The 20855-nt window shown below is 45.1% G+C and overlaps 1 protein-coding gene across 1 annotated transcript in view; it reads left to right on the forward strand.

Annotated features, from left to right (window-relative positions):
* Positions 1–20855, forward strand: part of LOC126474068 (methionine--tRNA ligase, mitochondrial) — a 75543-nt gene that overhangs the window by 13209 nt on the left and 41479 nt on the right. Inside the window, exon 3 of the mRNA XM_050101477.1 lies at positions 4597–4828. Within this exon, the coding sequence (XP_049957434.1) occupies positions 4597–4828 (232 nt within the window). The remainder of the gene's footprint in view (positions 1–4596; positions 4829–20855) is intronic.

The raw sequence follows: 20855 nt of genomic DNA on the forward strand, positions 1-20855 counted from the left end.
TCTGGAGGTGGCAGGGGTAAAATACAGGTAGCGAAAGGCTATTTACAATTTGTACAGAAACCAGATGGCAGTTATAAGAGTCGAGGGGCATGAAAGGGAAGCAGTGGTTGGGAAGGGAGTGAGACAGGGTTGTAGCATCTTCCAGATGCTATTCAATCTGTATACTGAGCAAGCAGTAAAGGAAACAAAAGAAAAGTTCGGAGTAGGTATTAAAATCCATGGAGAAGAAATAAAAACTTTAAGGTTCGCCAATGACATTGTAATTCTGTCACAGACAGCAAAAGGACTTGGAAGAGCAGTTGAACGGAATGGACAGTGTCTTGAAAGGAGGGTATAGGATGGTACATCAACAAAAGCAAAACGAGGATAATGGAATGTAGTTGAATGAAGTCGGGCGATGCTCAGGGAATTAGATTAGGAAATGAGACATTTAAAGTAGTGAATGAGTTTTGCTATTTGGGGACCAAAATAACTGATGATGGTCGAAGTAGAGAGGATATAAAATGTAGACTGGCAATGGCAAGGAAAGCCTTTCTGAAGAAGAGAAATTTGTTAACATCGAGTATAGATTTAAGTGTCAGGAAGTCTTTTCTGGAAGTATTTGTATGCAGTGTAGCCATGTATAGAAGTGAGACATGGACAACAAATAGTTTAGACAAGAAGAGAATAGAAGTTTTCGAAATGTCGTGCTACAGAAGAATGCTGAAGATTACATGGGTAGATCACATAACTAATGAGTAGGTATTGAATAGAATTGGGGAGAAGTGGAGTTTGTGGCACAACTTGACTAGAAGAAGGGATCGGTTGGTAGGACATGTTCTGAGACATCAAGGGATCACCAATTTAGTTCTGGAGGGCAGCGTGGAGGGTAAAAATCGTAGAGGGAGACCAAGAGGTGAATACACTAAGCAGATTCAGAAGGATGTAGGCTGCAGTAGGTACTGGGAGATAAAGAAGCTTGCACAGGATAGAGTAGCATGGAGAGCTGCATCAAACCAGTCTCAGGACCGAAGACCACACAAACAAACAATTAAAATACAAGACTGCCTAGTAAATGCAGTAATGTTGCTACTTGCGCATTGGTGACACACTGCTCGGCGGCAGAGGGCTAACTGTACTGTCAGTAACGTACAAAGACTATTTGAAAGAAATAAACAATTGACAGACAACTAAGTGACTTTACACATCATGGATAGTAAAATGCAAATCTGTCCCTGTTAAATATGAAACTACACAATGATTTGAAACTTCCTGGCAGATTAAAACTGTGTGACCGACCGAGACTCGAACTTGGGACCTTTGCCTTTCGCGGGCAAGTGCTCCACCATCTGAGCTACCGAAGCACGACTCAGGCCCGGTACTCACAGCTTTACTTCTGCCAGTATCTCGTCTCCTACCTTCCAAACTTTACAGAAGCTCTTCTGCGAACCTTGCAGAACTAGCACTCCTGAAAGAAAGGATATAGCGGAGACATGGCTTAGCCACAGCCTGGGGGATGTTTCCAGAATGAGATTTTCACTCTGCAGCGGAGTGTGCGCTGATATAAAACTTCCTGGCAGATTAAAACTGTGTGACCGACCGAGACTCGAACTCGGGACCTTTGCCTTTCGCGGGCAAGTGCTCCACCATCTGAGCTACCGAAGCACGACTCACGCCCGGTACTCACAGCTTTACTTCTGCCAGTATCTCGTCTCCTCCTTTCTTTCAGGAGTGCTAGTTCTGCAAGGTTCGCAGAAGAGCTTCTGTAAAGTTTGGAAATTAGGAGACAAGATACTGGCAGAAGTAAAGCTGTGAGTACCGGGCGTGAGTCGTGCTTCGGTAGCTCAGATGGTAGTGCACTTGCCCGCAAAAGGCAAAGGTCCCGAGTTCGAGTCTCGGTCGGTCACACAGTTTTAATCTGCCAGGAAGTTTCATATCAGCGCACACTCCGCTGCAGAGTGAAAATCTCATTCTGGAAACATTACATGTCTCCGCTATATCCTTTCTTTCAGGAGTGCTAGTTCTGTAAGGTTCGCAGAAGAGCTTCTGTAAAGTTTGGAAGGTAGGAGACGAGATACTGGCAGAAGTAAAGCTGTGAGTACCGGGCATGAGTCGTGCTTCGGTAGCTCAGATGGTAGAGCACTTGCCCGCGAAAGGCAAAGGTCCCGAGTTCGAGTCTCGGTCGGTCACACAGTTCTAATCTGCCAGGAAGTTTCATATCAGCGCACACTCCGCTGCAGAGTGAAAATCTCATTCTGGAAACATCCCCCAGGCTGTGGCTAAGCCATGTCTCCGCTATATCCTTTCTTTCAGGAGTGCTAGTTCTGCAAGGTTCGCAAAAGAGCTTCTGTAAAGTTTTGAAGGTAGGAGACGAGGCACTGGCAGAAGTAAAGCTGTGAGTACCGGGCGCGAGTCGTGCTTCGGTAGCTCAGATGGTGGAGCACTTGCCCGCGAAAGGCAAAGGTCCCGAGTTCAAGTCTCGGTCGGTCACACAGTTTTAATCTGCCAGGAAGTTTCATATCAGCACACACTCCGCTGCAGAGTGAAAATCTCATTCTGTACACAATGATTTGGTAGATTTAACTAAACAAGTGCGCTAAGAACACTCAACCAAATTTTCAACTTGACTACAACACTTATATGAACGCTAAATAAGCCAATTCCTGCTACTTGCTACTGCCCTGTCGAGGCACCTTCCTTTGTATCTGAAGCATGGGATCTACACTCACTGTGAACGAATGGTAGCGGTTATGCGGTCATGTAGCTTGAAGCGATGTGTCAGTGTGGAGGCTGGCCATGTGGTGTTGCCCATTCACTTTTTGAGTGGACAGGTGGCCCACTCCTTCAGCAGGGTCTGAGCAGGCACACAGGTGGAGGAGTTTACTACTTTTTTAGGAGCTCCAGTGTTGGAATAGCATCCAGGTCTGAAATGCACTCGGTGTGAGTATTGGGGGGGGGGGGGGGCTCATCTGAGATGTGGAGGTGGCTCTATCGAGGGTGGAGGGTGAAGTAATCACCAAGTTTTTACTCTTGTCGACGCCAGTGATGCACATCTCTTGTATTCTGAGGTCATCTTCAGTTCCTGGCAGAAGTGGTGAGGACTGCTGGCTTTGTTCACTGGATGCAAGCACTGCTTACAATTTGCGACATCTTACCCAGTAGGGTCCTTTGGTTTGGAGATGATTGAAGTGTCTCAACCAGAGGCTCCAATTATTCTCTAATGGTCATGGCTGCAGATTTCTGGATCTTTGTTATGGGGTGGAGGGTTGTAGGACTCCGTTGATGGACAGGGGTGCACTACACAAAGGAAGTAACTACTCGGGTAACAGAGTACTTTTGGAGGGCTTGTGGGTTGTTTTTTTTCTTTTAGGCTATGCAGTTGTTTGAGGTCCTCTGATGAATGCTCATCACTCAATAAGCAGAGAGCAAAATCAGATCACGTACAAAGTAGTTGACTGTCAAAATTTCAACAGTAAATTGTCAGAGTATTCGTAACAGAGTTCCTGAACTCACTACCCTCAGAAAAGTAGTTGTGCTCAAATTATTCTTGGAACTGAGAGCTGCCTGAAACCTGAAATAGAAAACTGAAATTTTTAGCAAGGCATGGAACATATATTGAAAAGACAGATTAGACGCCATGTGAATGGAAGCATTCATTGCTGTTGACAAAAATATTGTTTCTGTCAAGGTCAAACTTGAGCCTGTTTCTGAAGTTACCTGGACAGGATTAGCATGCCTAAGTTCCTTGATTCTCCCTTAACAGTTGTAGAATCATTTATGGAAAGCCTACACTCAGTAGCGCACAGAAATACCCAAATCATGTAGTATTAGTGGGAAGTGACTGTAATCAATTGAGTATAGATTAGGAAGTCTGTGGATTCACTGCAGGTGGTACGCACAGACAGTCTTTGAAAGTACCTTTGAACACGTTTCCTGAAAGTGCCTTGAACAACTAGTTAGACAGCCCAAACACAATGGAAACATTTTAGACCTTATAGCTGCAAACTGGCCTGACCTTATTGACAGTGTCACTGTAGAGACAAGGACTAGTGAGCATGATGTTATCATAACAACAGTGCTTACGAAAGTTAATAAATCCATTAGGAAGGCCAGGACAATATTTATTCTGGAAAAAAGCAGTTAAGCTGTTTTTAGCATCCCCACTTAGACAATGAATGGACATCATTTAACTCCAGTCTTGTAGACAGTCGTTTTCCACTTGGTCCATTTGCTACTGCAACAGGAAATTGTAGTGGTTTATGGTTCCCTCTGCCACGCAATGCACGATGGCTTGCGGAGTATGTATGTAGATGTGTTGTCTGATGCAATCATTGATAATTCAAATGACTTTCACATTATACATATGGAATTTATCTTGCATTATCAAACTAAAACATTCAGAATATTTAGGTAGATGGTTTATAATGATCTTTGTTACCTAACTGCTGTTTTACCAAAGTCCAGACAGTTTATAGGGTGTGAATGTCTAGATGCCTTGTAACTTGTGTTCAAAGTAATATTGACTTATTGTTTTTAAAATAATATGGCAGAAAAGAAATATAATACAGCTATTGTGGTTTGCTTATGGACAATTATATGATTTTTCCATTGTTTCAGAATGATTTAAGGAAAGGTGGATACATATATAAAGGTCAGTATCATGGCTGGTACTGTGTGTCTGATGAGACATTTCTGGCGGCATCTCAACTGCGGGAGGAAGTTGGCCGTGATGGGTCCTTATGCAAAGTGTCTGTGGAATCTGGCCAACCTGCTGAGTTTACAGTAGAAGATAACTATATGTTTCGCCTGAGTAATTTTCAGCAAGATTTGCTTCACTGGCTTCGTGATGGTAATATGTGTAAACTGTTTGATTTTGTGATTCAAATACAGATACTCACAGTATGTTACCTCACAGAGTGCAACATGTTACCAGGGTGACTATGTCAAGTTACGAATTTTACAGTCCTCATGACTGGGTGTAAAGAGTAGGCAAATGTGGTGAAAATTGGAGAATGTGATTGACATATTTTAGGTATTTTTAATTGTAACTGTTTTAACCACATTCATCTCCGAACTTTATTTTTAGCAGTTATTCTAATAATCTTACTGTTGAGCACCCTAAAATTCTCTCTCTCTCTCTCTCTCTCTCTCTCTCTCTCTCTCTCTCTCTCTCTCCCCCTCTCCCTCTCTCCCCCCCTCTCCCTCCCCCCTCCCTCTCTCCCTCCCCCCTCCCCCCTCCCCCTCCTCCCCTCGAAGTCACACTATAGGCATGTGACTGGTGCATTCTAAGCGGTCAGGAGAGGCTGCGTTGTGACATAAATCTATAAAGATGTTGGTGCAATATTTGTATACTTTTGTCATCCTTGCAAGTGTTGAACATACTGAATTCTTGATGAGGAGAAGCAGTATTCTAATTCTCTCTGACCCACCCAGATTTAGGTTTACCTAAACCCATTGTTCTTCTAAAAAGTACGTAGCCAATTTTTCTCCATCCTTGTCCAATCCGAGTTTGTGTTTCATCTCTAATGCTCTTTGTCATTGATGAGATGTTTAATTTTAATCTTCGTTATGTTTTGTTTCCTCGACTTTGTCTCATTGGAATACATTGCATCTCGTCCTCCACTTATCTTGAAATTTTTGTTTCCTTTTGTTGAAATAAGAATTAAGTGTGAATAACTGCACAACAACTGTACTAGGGGCCCCACTCATTGCCTCTAAGAAGTCCATAATAACTCTGTGCATGCAAATGGCCAAGTAGGAACAAACCTGCTCCCCCACTCATGAGCAGGCCACTGAACACAACTTGCTTCTACACATCTACATCTGTAATGTGCAAACCATCTTGAGGTGCATGGCAGATGACATGTCCCATTGACCCAGTTATTAGGCTTTCTTCCCATTCCATTCACATATAGAGCATGGGAAGAATGAGTGTTTGAATGCCCCTGTGCATGCAGTAATTATTCTAATCTTATCCTCATGATCCCTATGTGAGCAATACATAGAGGATTGTAATATATTCCTACGTCATCATTTAAAGCCATTTCTTTAAACTTTGTTAATAGACTTTCTCAGGATAGTCTGCCTTTCTTCAAGAGTCTTCCAGTTCTGTCCCTTCTGTATCTCCGTGACACTCTCCCATGGATCAAACAAACCTGTGACGATTTGTGCTGCCCATCTTTATACAAGTTCAGTATCACCTGTTAGTCTTGTTTTTTATAGGTCCCACACACTTGAGCAATATTCTAGCAGCAGTCACACAAGTGGTTTTTAAGCAATCTCCTTTGTAGACTGATTGCACTTCCTCAGTATTCTACCAATAAACTGAAGTCTAACACCTGCTTTACCCTTGACTGAGACTTATGTGATCGCTCCATTTCATATCTCTACAAATTATTACATCCAGTATGAGTACGCATTGGCTGATTCCAACAATGACTCATTGATATTATAATCATAGGATACTATGGTTTTTCGTTCTGTGAACTGCACAATTTTACGTTTCTGAAAATTTAAAGAAAGGTACCAATCTTTGCAGAAACTTTAAATCTTATCAAGTACTGAAATGCATACTTCTGCATCTTCTTTCAGACAGTAATTCATTGTAGATAACTGCATCTGCAAAAAATCTGAGGTTACTATTAATATTGACTGTAAGGTCATTAATATACAACATGAACAACAAGAGTCCCAACATACTGAAGTTACTTCTCCATCCAAGGTAACATGCTGCGTCCCCCTTACCAAGAAGTCCTCAATCCAGCCACACATTTCACTTTGTACCCACATGACCATACTTTCAACAATAAGCATAGGTGTGATACTGAGTCAAAGGCTTTTTGGAAATTGAGAAATACTGCATCTACTTGACTGTCTTGATCCAAAGCTTTCAGTATCTCAGGTGAGAAATGAGCAAGTTCGGTTTCACATGATAGATGTTTTCAGAATCCTTGCTGGTTGGCATTGAAGAGGTAAGTCTGTTCAAGATCTCTCATTATGTTTGAGCTCAGAATGTGTTCTGAGGTTCTACAACAAATTGATGTTCCCTCCCATTACCACAACTGTATCATGGTCACTGATACCTGTTACTATGTGGACATCCTCAAAATGGTCAGGTCTATTTGTTGCCATTATATCCAATCTATTTCCATAAGGAGTTGGGTTTTGAACCATCTATCTTAGGTAGTTTTCAGAGAAGGCATTTAGTAATGTTTCACAGGATGTCTTATCAAGCCCACTACTAATAAAACTGTAATTTTCCCAGTTAATTGTTGGATGATTAAAGTCTCCCACAATGATTACAGTGTGACTGGTTAACTTAAGGACAACTGAACTGAGGTTTCCTCTAAAGTTTTCGGTTACATCCGGAAATAAGTCTGGTGGGTGATCAAAGGATTCAGTTACCATTTTATGCCCAATCTGATACTGAGTTGTGTCCAGACAATCTCATTCATCTTTTCAGTGGTATGAGGATCAAATTGGGGCAATTTACTTGGGTTTGCCTTTGTAAAGAAACATTTGAAAATGGAGTTAATTATTTCAGCTTTTGCTTAGCTACCTTCAATTTCAGTTCCTGTCTCATTTGCAAGAGACTTGACACTAACATTGGTTTCACTAACGGCCTTTACATATGCCCAGAATTTCTTTGGGTGTTGTGTGAAAATATCGTTTGACAATATTCTGCTGTGGTTGTCGTGAAAGGCATCAAGCATTGCATGTTCAGTTTCTATCTCAGTGGATTTGAGTTTATTGTGTACTGTGACAAATACACCATCTCCATTTTCTTTTTGCCTGTCCTTTAAATATGCACTAAAATTTTCAAGAAAAACCTCACTGCTACCAATTCAGGTTTCAACCAGCATCCTGTACCTAGTATTATGTGAGCCTCACTGCTTTTCATGAGCACTTCAAACTCTGGCACTTTGTTGTGAATGATTCGGTAGTTAACCAGAAAGGGTTTTAATCCTGTCACCTGTAGGAGACATTTGTTTCGATCTTACACTGATACTTCTGGGTTTCCTACACCTATCTTTATCTGGATTGGATGGAGAGTCGCCTAATATAAAAAACCCTTGTGTGCACCCCATTCACAGTCAGCTACCTGAGTAGCAATCTCTGATGTTTTGTGCCCACCTGACCAATTTATGGGGACCCTATAGTTTTCAACCTTATGGGTGCAAGTCCGGGAAGTTGCAACCTAGCTTGTCAGTCATTCCACTTGACTCAGAACCAAAGGGCCACAATCAGTTCTGGGAACAACACTGCAAATTGTGAGCGTCATTGATACTCCATGCACAAGGCTGGTCTTCTCAACCTTCTCCTACAGTCGCTGGAATGACCCAAGTGTGACTGATGACCTTAGAAGTTAAGTCCCATAGTGCTCAGAGCCAATGACCCAAAGTGTGACCTCAAAGCCCAGATGACAGGCTTTGTTTGTTCCAACAAGTGCCACAATCTGCAGTTGGTTACACCCTGTTCCCTCGATGGCCCGGAATAGCCTCAACAACATGTTGAATGAGGCCAACAGGCATACACAATGAGTGCACCTGGTGTCCTTTCCTGTCCCTTGCTGCCATTTCCATCAGGTGGACCATCATTTGCTGTGCATTCTAAGTGCCAATGATTAATAGACCCTACACTTTTGTGTTTGTCTCGTCTTGACACTGGACAAAACATCTTTCCTCTGAATAGGTGAAGTGGCTCCTACTGGCTCAGTTCCAGCTTTAGTGAAACACATATAAAAATACAATTAACTTGGTGACAGAGAAAGGTGTGATGATAGTATCGTACTCAGCAGCGCACATCGATTGGAGAAGTTTTTCTTCTTTTACACAAACACCATGCATTACATTATGCTAGGTACTGCTTTCAATCTTTTGCAGCATGAGCTTGAAATGTTTAGTCTTGAAAATTCTTTTCCTATTAATAATAATTACCTCTTCTCCCTCTTAGTATGACAGTGTCTATGGGATGCGGCAATCATCATCTTGAGGATTATTCCCCTGCATCCAAAGATTTGCTGCAGCAGTTCATGATGCATGTAGAGAGGAATAGGTGTGCTTGAAGGTCATAGAACTAAAATACTTCTTTTTCACGAGCTATCCACTTTTTAGTTGTTGACACCTAGAGAACAAGTATACATCCGTACACCACGGCTTACAAGAACACAAGAGCTATGTTACAAGTATTAAAACAAGAGAGGTGTTGTATAAAAATCTGAAGGTACATCATTTTTAATTTTTCTGCCACCCTCTCAGATTACATTGATGCAGCATAATACAAATTTAAATATGTTTGGCTTATTCCCAACTGGCACCTCTATGAATTAATACATCTCATTTGTCTGTGCAGATAAACCTTATAGGTACCTGTACAACTGCCCTGCTACTGTACACTACCGTGGTCCACTATTACTGGCCAACAGTATGCAGTAGTGGTACAATCCAGCATCTTCAGTTTTCTATGTTAAACATTTTAATTTATGAGTTTTGGCCTGTATGGGTGCAAAAGATCTCTATTGGTGGTCAAGTTCTTAATTTGTTCTTTGCACAGGAAGTGTCAGTGTTATAATATGTACAGTTATGTTTACAAATAATTTAGAACAAGCACATTTGGAAGTCAAAGCATTTGCTATTCTTATTAGAGTATAACCATTACTTGCCACCAGCATGGTTAAGAACATGCATGTCATGTAGTATACACTGTGCGCACTCTTTCTTAGTTCATTGGTACTGCAGCTACAGATAGGCTCTCCAAATTTGTGACACCATTTCATTTTTCATCATAAAGGTGCTTAAAAGTGGTGTGCCATGGCTTGTGCATACTTGGATTATCAATGCTGTGCTGAGCAGGCTCATCATTTTCAGCGCAAGGCAGTGATTCCTAGACGTAATTCACATATTTCAGTGATTGAACCCAACTCATGCATTCAGCACTGCATCGACATTTGTTTGAGGTCAAGGTAAATTTACACTGTTTTCTACTTTATTCCGAACCCTCCCTTTTGTAAAATGTGTGTCGTTCCACTACTCTACTCTACTATTACTAAGCGTCCACTTTTGTGTAATTGATTTTGATACTGAGAATGACCAGTCTGACCATAACTTTCGAAAGAATTCAGTTTCTCAGGTAATATACTTCCTGTGACATTCAGTCGAAAGCTTCTCGGAGTGAAACAGTGTGTATTCGCTTAAGTTAGGGACTTTGTGTGCAGTTTGTATGGCAGACAATAGATTGCCTAGCTCAGCACTGCAGTACCCCATGGTGGACAATAGAAGTTCCTCAAATTCCTCATCAGCTTCAATTATTAAACTGACCTGGACAGCCTCCATTATAAAGAATCATTAACCCAAACACCAAAATGTGACACCTATAAAAACACTATCTCTAATTTAATGTCAAATCACTTCCTATTACAGGTCTGCAGTACTACTTACCATATATTTAACAAAAGAATAAATGTACCACAGTAATATGTCTTTTCCTTCGAAACCAAATTAGATGTGTTGAGGTTACACTAACACCACAAATAAATTGCACATTAAATTTTTTCAACCTATTACGTAAACAAGAATATTTCATGTGAGCCCCTCTCATAAAAGCAACACAAACATAGACCTAAGATATTATATACTCACAAATGTCACTAATAACTAATCAGAAAACACAAAAATTAGCTTGCAAGGCCACCTTGTTGTCTTAAGCCATATGAATGTGACAGAACAACTGCAGGTACACCCTGCTCCACTTTCCTAGCTCTACCTTCCTTTCTCTAACCACTTCCATTCCGTCTTTGGTAGGAGCTGCTGGTAATCTGGGCATTGCATCCAGTTTACCCTGGAAAGGACAAAGTCTTCCCATATGCACCACCATACTTCAGATTGGAAGTTGTAGTTTGACATTAACTAGAGTTGTCACCTCGACTACCTGGTAAGGTGCTTGACAAAGCTAAATAACATTTTAGTTTTTCCTTACAGCATGTAAGGCTAGATAACATTACCCACTGCCCGATGCTGTGCTTATTCAATTTCACTTTTTTGTTGTGGGTGCCTTCCTGCTGTTTTAGAATCTTTGTATTCATCTTTTTAAGCTGATGCTGGATACTTTGTAACTTTTTAGCAAAATTTTGAGTGAAGGGTATAGCCTTTCCCAGGGTAGGTTGGCATAATTTGAAAGGGGAGGGCATCTTTTGGCCAAAAACCCTTGTAGAGAGATAGGCCAATGTTTTCATGAATTTTCAATTTGTATGCAGCCACAATGAATGGTAGGAAAGTGTCCCAATTATCATGTGTACTATTTACATCATAACTTAACATTTTCCCCACTGCCTTGTGAACCCTTTCATTTCTGCCATTCAGTTGCTGCTCTGGTGCATTAGTTCATAACTTCTATAAGTGTACTAGTTGGCATAATTACCTCGAGAACTCTGACATAAAGTTAGTGCCTGGGTTAGTTTTTACAGTTTCTGGTGTTCCAAATTTCAATGACCATTGATAAACAATAACCTGTACCACTGTTTCCTAATGTCGATAATGGCCAAGTAAAGTGAAAAATTATTAATTATAGTTAACACGTAGGAGGGCTGTCTAAAAAGTATCCCATCTTTGTCCAGAGAAAATATTTCGGATACCTGATGGGGCTGGGACCATAATCCCCTTCAAAGTAGGCCCCTTGTCCTTGCACACACTTAGACCACTGATCCTTCCTCTGCTGGAAACAGCTCTGGAAGTCTTATTTTGGAATGATGTTCAGCTCTGTTGTCATGTTCCACATTATCTCTTCTCTACTCTCAAAATGGGATCCTTTCAGTGGTGTCTTCAATTCTGGAAACAACCAGCAGTCACAAGGAGTCATGTTTGGAGAGTAGGGAGTTAGGTGAATGGCTGTACTTCCATGTTTGGCCAAGATATTTTGGATCAAGTGGGATGAATGTGCAAGGGCGTTGTTGTGGTACAGTTGCCACTTTTTCGCTGTCCACGTGTCTGGTCTTTTGTGCCGAACTGCGTCTGCGAGTCATCGGAGAACATCTTGATAGTACTCCTTTGTCACTGTTTGTCTTTCTGGTGCGTATTCGTAATGCACAATTCTACAGACATCAAAGAAGACAGTCAGCATCATCTTGATTTTGCTTCGCAGCTGCCCTACTTTCTTCTGCCTTGGAGACTCGGGATGCTTCCATTGCGATGACTGTCTTTTTCTTTCTGGGTTGTACCCATACAGCCATGACTCATCTCCAGTTATCACGGTGTTCAGAAACCCAGGATCAGTGTTGGTGGTGTCCAGGAGGTCCTGTGCAATGTCAAAACGGAGGTCTTTTTGTTCTGGTGAGAACAGCTTGAGCACGAATTTTGCAGCCACTCGGTGCATGTTCAAATCATCGTGCAAATGCAAAATCTTTACTCACTCCAACCTCTTGGGCAATCTCCCGCACGGTCAAATGACAATCTGCCATCACAAAATTTTGCACCCTCTCAACAACATCTGCACTCCAAGCAGTTTGGGGCCTGCCAGAACAGTGGTCACTCTCTGCTGATGTGTGGCCATTTTTGAATCAGTTGAACCACTCCTTAATTTGTGTTACATCCATTGCATCTTCTCCAAACACCTGCTGAGTCTTATGAATTGTTTCGCTTTGAGAATCATCAGGCTTTTGACAAAATTTGATGCAGTATCTTTGCCCAACATGTTCAGTCACCTTGAGAGAATCGGTTATCTGACAAACATTTTGCATAGCACCTCACTCAGCGACCGACAGGCAGCGACTGATGCACTAGAATGCGGGGACAAAATTCACGCATGCGCATAGAGGTCTCTTCCTTAACTGTGTACAGTGGTGCCGCACTATCGTCTCAATTTTGCGCAGGAGAATCAAAGATTGGATATTTTTTTGACAGACCTCATATTGATTCCATGCTGGTGCTGATGTGAAGGGGCTGTAGACATCTAGTTCAATCATTTGGAATAGTCCATCCACTTGTGGTAATCTGCTGACAACTTACGTCAGTTCTTTGAGCACACATGGAATGGTGTTCTTTATGTAGTGCTTTACATCTTGTTACATTTTTAGCTACCAGAAATTTGCTGCAATGTAGCACTCTTTGGCATGTTGTACACTGTGTTCTGCTAAGATAGAACTGTGAGCCTGCTCAGTACTTTTTTCCCAAGCTTGCTGGCATGACTTATGTATGGGCTGAAATGTTTAAAACCCTTGTGGTAAAATGACAGCATTGCCCCAGATTTGGTTATGTCCCTGTAATGTTTGGCATGGGGTTTGCATTAGATGTTATCTAGTTTACGTACCTATAATCACAGCAAAGTCTGAAAGCCTTCTTACCATCAGAGAATTTCTTTGGCTTGATGACTACTGGCACTGGTCAGGTGCTGGCACTTTCTTCTATAATTCCATCCTGGAGCTGTTGATCAATAAACTCCTTCATCAATGGTTGTAGATGATGGAGTTCCCAGTATGGTTTCTTGCGGGAATTCTGTGCTGCACTACTGACATAGCTGAGTAATGGTCTAGCTGGGTTAAATAAAATCACATATTCCTCCAGCAATGTCTTTATGTACACTCTATTACTTCTGTTCAGATGCATCATCTTTCCTCTTAGTTTCCCTGTGGGTTCGGGGGTAAGAATAGGCCCGCAGTATTCCTGCCTGTCGTAAGAGGCGACTAAAAGGAGGCTCAAACATTTCGGCCTTATGTGATGGTCCCCTGTTGGGTTTGACCTCCATATCTCCAAATTCTTCCGAAGAGCAAACCGATTGGGGAAGGGCGCCTTACTTGGTGCATTGTGTCCATTTGCGATAAGACCTTTCGCCAGCTTATTTGTCGTTGCATTGCAGTCCTGCCCACTCTCCATCTCTTGGGCATGGATACGTTCCTGCGTGCACTTTCCACCTTACGCTGTGCAGTGCGTCTTTCTGCACTGACAGCGACCATGGACCGCATGTTACCTAACATCCAGCATGGTAGCCAGTCCGTCGTGGTGGGACCGCCATGTACCCTGTTGGTTGTAGCCCCCTGACAACACAGGGATCGCTCTACTGATGCCTGCCCCGTTAACTCCCCACGTATGCCAAGGAGTAGATGCCTATCCTCCTGGGGTATCAGGACTCTTGGCAATGGCCATCCTGCCAGGTGGCTCTTGCTGAGGCTGGGTGGCACCCGTGGGGAGGGCCATTGGTTGGAGTAGGTGGCATCAGGGCGGATGACCCGCAATGAAGCTCTCGCTGGTGGCCAGCCGCCAGCAGTCTCTAAGCGTTTGAGGGCTCATTTTAAAGCTAATGTGTATGACCCCAAATCGTTCCCCTCCCTGGCCACGCCGTGGGAGGAACAAAAGTCTATGAATGCCAGTGAAACGTATTCGCCCCGGTATCTCATCTGTAACAGAGCTGATGGTGAATCCTTTGTATCTGTGAAGCCTCAGTTCTTTGTTGACCATTTAGAGGACAAGTTTGGGAGGTGGAGGGCTTGTACAAAATGCGGTCTGGTTCAGTCTTGATAAAAACAGAATCCCCTGCGCAGTCACGGGCCTTGCTCGCTTGTAAACAGCTGGGGGATGTTTCAGTTAATATCATGCCCCATAAAAGCTTAAATATGGTCCAGGGCATTATTTTCCACAGGGATCTCCTTTTACAGTCCGATGACGAGCTGCGCGCCAACTTAGAGCGACGAGGTGTCCATTTCGCCAGGCGCGTCCACTGGGGTCCGAGGGATCATCAAGTTGCCACCTGTGCCTTCATCTTGGCCTTCGAGGGTGACACATTACCTGAGAAGGTCAAGATGATGGTGTACCGTTGTGATGTCAAGCCATATATCCCTCCCCGCAATGCGGTGCTTCAAGTGTTGGAAGTTCGGCCATATGTCTTCACGCTGTGCTTCAAGCCTCGTATGTCGCGAATGTGGTCGACCATCCCATCCTGATACTCCCTGTGCCCCGCCTCCCATGTGTGTCAGCTGCGGAGGGCACCATCACCCTTGCTCGCCGGACTTTCCGATTCTGCAGAAGGAAAGGAAAATAATGGAAATCAAGACCCTGGACTGACTGACGTACACTGAGGCTAAGCGGAAATATGATCGGCTTCATCGAGTGTGTATGACATCTTCTTATGCTGCAACTGTCACTCCTGCTACAGCTCCAGTACTTCCAGTCAGCTCTCAGTCGAAGGACCACACCTGCCCGCTTGATGGTGGGGGCACTAAACTCCCTGTTGCTCCTGCTCCATCTACTTCAGGAGCAACACCCCCCCCCCCCCCCCAACCATCAGGGACATGAGTTCCCCCTTCCCAGCCGGAGAAGCGTAAGTCTTCTTCGGCTCCTCTCGCCAGGTAGGGGTCCCTTGGGGACCTCCCTTCGCAATTTCCGATCGGTATAAAAGCAGTCACCCGCAAGTGGCTCAAGCAACCACCGGTCCCTGGTCGTAGGGCCTCACGGTCGTCGTCCGTCCCTGAAACTGACCCAGTGAAGCCCTCCCAGCCTGAAACACAGAAGGCACAGCGAGATAAACTTAAAAAGAAAAAGGTTCCGAAGAATACCGACATTGCGGTGGCACTCGTCCCACCGCTTCCTACAAGCTCAGCGTCTGAGGACTAGGTCGAGACTCTGGCGTCTGCTGAAGACCTGGATCTCGCTGGTCCCTCAGCCACCATGGATGTCACACGCGCTGGTGCTGAATTGGTGGCAGCGAGTAAACAAGCGGCGTAAACTGCCTTCCCAGTCCCTTCACGCCTTTCAGAGCCATGGACAATTTCATCCTCCAGTGGAACTGCAGCCGTTTCTTCCATCATCTAGCTGAGCTCCGACAACTTATCAGCCTTCACCCTTTCTTCTGCATTGCTCTTCAGGAAACTTGGTTTCCCGCAATGCGAATCCCCGCCCTCCATGGCTATCGGGATTATTATAAGAATCGGCCAGCTTATGAAAGGGTGTCTGGTGGCGTCTGCATCTATGTCCTTAACTCTCTTCACAGCGAGTCTGTCCCTCTACAAACAGCTTTAGAGGCTATTGCTGTTCGGGTGTGGATGCCACAGGCTGTTACCGTCTGCAGTATTTACCTTCCACCGGATGGTGATATCGCGCAGCATGTCCTGGCTGCGCTGATAGCCCAATTGCCACCACCTTTCTTGTTGCTGGGCAACTTTAACGCTCATAACCCTCTGTGGGGTGGGTCAGTGGTAACAGGTCGAGGCCCCACGGTTGAACATTTATTGGCGCAGCTCGATCTTTCGATTTTAAATGATGGTGCCTTCACACACTTCAGTGTAGCGCATGGCACATACTCCGCCATTGACCTTTCAATCTGCAGCCCTAGCCTCTTACCGTCTTTTCAATGGAGTGTGCATGACTACCTGTGTGGTAGTTACCACTTTCCGATCCTTCTGTCACTGCCACGGCGTCACTCTTCTGGGCGCCCCAGCAGATGGGCTATGAATAAGGCTGACTGGGACTTGTTCTCCTCCATTGCCACTATTGAGCCTCTCTCTAATGACGACATTGATGCGGTGGTTCACTCTGTCACCACCAGCATCGTTACTGCCGCAGAATCTGTCATTCCCCGTTCTTCTGGGTCCCCTCGGCGGAGGACTGTGCCTTGGTGGTCGCCTGAGATCGCTGAAGTGATTAAAGATCGCCGGCGGGTGCTCCAGCGTCATAAGCGACATCCCTCTATAGAACACCTCATTGCCTTCAAACGGCTGCATGCGCGGGGCCGCCGCCTTATCTGCCAGCGCAAGCAGGAGTGCTGGGAGCGGTATGTTTCCACCATTGGCCTCCATGTCTCTCCATTGCAGGTCTGGGTCAAGATTCGACGCCTCTATGGCTATCGAACCCCTGTCAGCGTCCCTGCGCTCTCACTGAATGGAGCAGTTTGTACTGACTCCGACGTCATTGCAAACCTCTTGGCAGAGCATTTTGCTCTGAGTTCCACTTCCGCGAATTACCCCCTGGCCTTCCGCTTCATTAAAGAGCGGATGGAACGTCTGAGCCTTTCGTTTCGCACCCACCATCCAGAATCGTACAATGTTCCATTCAGTGAGTGGGAATTTCGCAGTGCCCTAGCCGCTTGCCCTGACACCGCTCCTGGGCCAGATCGCATCCACTGTCAGATGCTGAAACACCTTTCAGTGGACTGCCAGCGACGGCTCCTCGACCTTTACAACCGTATCTGGGTCGAGGGTGAGTTTCCGTCGCAATGACGGGAAAGTATTGTTATCCCCATTCTGAAACCTGGCAGGAACCCTTTGGAGGTGGACAGCTACCGTCCCATTTACCTCACCAATGTTCTTTGCAAGTTGCTTGAACGGATGGTGAGCCGGCACTTTAATTGGGTACTGGAGTCTCGGGGCCTTCTGGCTCCGTCTCAGGGTGGGTTCCGTAAAGGCCGCTCCGTCGCCGACAATCTGGTGAGCCTGGAGCCGGCCATCCGTACTGCCTTTGCCCACCATCAGCACCTGGTCACTGTCTTTTTCGACATGCGGAAGGCGTACGATACGACATGGCGTCACCACATCCTTTCTACGCTTCATAGATGGGGTCTTTGGGGCCCTCTGCCGATCTTTATCTGAAATTTTCTGTCGTATCGTACCTTCTGCATGCAAGTCGCTGCCTCCCATAGTTCCTCCCGAGTCCAGGAGAACGGGGTACCACAGGGATCTGTCCTCAGTGTCTGCCTGTTTTTAATTGCAATAAACGGACTCGCTGCAGTGGTGGGAAATTCTGTCTCCGCTTCCCTGTATGCTGATAACTTCTGCCTATTGGCATTGCAGCTGCTGAACATCAGCTACAGGGCGCTATCCGTAAGGCGCAGTCTTAGGCTGTAGCGCATGGTTTCCAGTTTTCGGCTACCAAGACCTGCGTTATGCATTTCTGCCGACGCCGAACAGTCCACCCTGAGCCGTGGCTTTATCTTACTGGCAAACTTCTTGCTGTAGTGGAGACACACAGGTTTTTGTGAGTTGTTTTTGATGCCCAGTTGACTTGGCTGCCTCATATTCAGCAGCTTAAACAGACGTGTTGGTGGCATCTAAATGCTCTGCGATGCTTGAGCCACCCCAGCTGGGCTGCTGAGCGATCTACACTCTTACGGCTCTACCAGGCGTTAATCCAGTCCCGTCTGGATTATGAGAGCCTGGCTTATGGTTCAGCATCCCCATCTGCGTTGCGGGTGCTGGACCAAATCCTCCACAGCGGGATACGCCTTGCCACTGGTGCTTTCCGGACCAGCCCTGTGGACAGCATACTTGTGGAGGCTTGTGTTCCTCCACTGCGGTTACGACGCCAACAGCTACTGGCTGCTTATGCTGCCCATGTTTTTAGCTTGCCCGGGAATCCAAATTATCGTCTCCTGTTGCCGCAGTCAGTCGTCCATCTCCCAGAACGTCGGCCCCGGTTGGGTTATCCGATCGCCGTCCGCGTCAAAGAGCTTCTCTCTGAGCTAGGGGTTTTCCCTGTTCCACCTCCTTTCTGGTCCCCTCTGCATACACCCCTGTGGTGTGTGCCTCGCCCTTGCCTTCGGCTCGAATTGGCACAGGGCCCGAAGGACTCAGTCCCTGCGGAGGCCTTCCACCGCCGCTTTTATTCCATCTTAGCCACGTATCAGGGCTCTGGCGTGTTTTACACTGACGGTTCGATGGTTGCTGGTCGTGTCGGTTATGCGCTAACTCTAGGGGATCATTCCAAACAACGTTCATTGCCGGATGGCTGCAGTGTTTACACTGCTGAGCTGGTCACCATCTTTCGAGCCCTAGAGTATATCTGCTCCTGCTCAGGTGAGTCCTTCGTTATCTGTAGCGATTCCGAGTGGTTTACGAGCTCTCGACCAGTGTTTCCCTCATTCTCATCTGGTGATGGCCATCCAGGTGTCCCTGCATACTCTTGCCTGTTGTGGCCAATCTGTGGTCTTTGTGTGGACCCCCAGCCATGTTGGGATACCCGGCAATGAAAATGTTGACCGCCTGGCGAAAGAGGCCACCAGTAAAGCATCTCTGGAGATTGGCCTTCTGGAGACTGATTTGCGGGCAGTCTTATGCCGCGAAGTTCTCTCGCTTTGGGACACTGAATGGCGCAATCTGCCCATGCCAAACAAACTCCGTGCTATCAAGGCGACGACGAGTGTGTGGCTGTCATCCATGCGAGCCACTCGCAGAGATTCAGTTGTTCTTTGTCGGCTCCGCATTGGCCACACCCGGCTGACACAGTTATTTACTGCGTCGGGAGGACCCTCCTCTGTGTCGTTGTGGGGCGGCTTTGACAGTGGCCCACATTTTGTTGGCCTGTCCCCTTTTAACTGTGGTCAGGCAGACGTTTGGGCTGCCTGATACGCTCCCTGCCCTTTTAACTGATGATCTGCCATGGCATGCTTGGTTTTACGTTTTATTCGGGCAGGGGTTTTTTATCATTTAATTTGAGGGTTTGTTATGTTTTTTGTGTTGATTCGGGGCTTTGGCGTATGCTTTTAAACTGAGTTTTTAATGTGTTTCTCGGTGGTTGGCTTCTCCTTTTTTTGTTCCTATGGTCGGCCAACCACCGTCACACTCTGTGTGCTTTTATTTCGTTTTGTCTGGTCCTTGTCTACGTTTCTCTTGTTCTGTGTCATCTGTCTACTATTCTGTTGAATGTTTTTTTATTCTCTTTGGGTATTTTTAGTATTTGGAAAAAGGGACCGATGACCGTTGCAGTCTGGTCCCTTGAATCCCCTAAACCAACCAACCAACCAACCAACCAACCAACCAACCAACCAACTAACTTTCCCCTTAGTGCAGTTAAGCTGACAGACTGTCCTGGTCTACAAAACTTTTTACCAATTCTTGTTTTTGTTCTATTCAGGTAGGTTGTTCACTATAATACCTAGAAGTATCTTCGTTCTGTAACTATCTACTAATCCATTCTGGAGTGCAAGGGACTGAGTATCCCACAGCTTCCCATTGTGCATTGCCTATGCTCTAGCATTCTGTACTTTTTTAAAACAAGCCACACTTAACAACTGCTTGCTACTCCAGTTCCCTAACTTAGTGGATGCATGTAAACTATCAAAATAGATAAAAAACATCTTCCTCAGACTTATTTGTAAATGGAGTCACTAATAAGGCAGTACTAGCTTTGAAGAAGGGCGGAGACATGCTAGAAGTTGACTTTTCTCTTCTTTCACCCTTTAGCTGATATTCTTTCTTATGGAAAGCCTCGTTATCCGCTTAAATTTTGCCTGCATTATCCAGCAAATGCTGAATCACCTCCTGGGTTGTTACTTTCTCACCATAGACATTTTCAATTGCTATTACCACCACAGGCATATAATAAACACAAACAGAAAGAAAAGGAAAGAAATAAAACAAGACCTGATAGACCCAAAAAACAACTTAACGTTGACACTTATTTGAAAACTTGTGCTAATTGCCACTGCTGCTGCATCATCTTCAGTTCCGCCCTCTGCTGGTCCACCGTTACAGCCTCCAACAGTTGTTCTGACAAGTCTAACAGATTCTTGCTTTGGGAAGGTGTGGGCAAGTAATTCTCTGCTGGAGATGGATGGAGGTGCAGACGATGTAGTCAGCCAATCTGTTACCAAAACCCTTTGTTAACAATCATACGTGAATGCAAACCAGTGCATGTGCAGCAAGCAGCTAGTAGATGGTGGATGGCCATGAGCCAGGTATTAGCCAAGGTTACACTTGGACGGTGAATATGGAACTGCAGGCTCGAGAGCCGTAGCAGGCAACGGCCATTGCTGTGTTGCCTGGAACTCATGGTTTGGTCTGGACTATGCAGGTAGCGGGAAGTGTTGTTTTCTCTAGGCTCATGTAGTCAGATGGCAGTCGCTACTTCACGACCCAGAGATGGCAAACGTAACTGTGTCAAAAGTGCAGCGACAACTGGCAC

The sequence above is a fragment of the Schistocerca serialis genome, chromosome 4, assembly GCF_023864345.2.
Source record: "Schistocerca serialis cubense isolate TAMUIC-IGC-003099 chromosome 4, iqSchSeri2.2, whole genome shotgun sequence".
NCBI classification, from domain to species: domain Eukaryota; kingdom Metazoa; phylum Arthropoda; class Insecta; order Orthoptera; family Acrididae; genus Schistocerca; species Schistocerca serialis.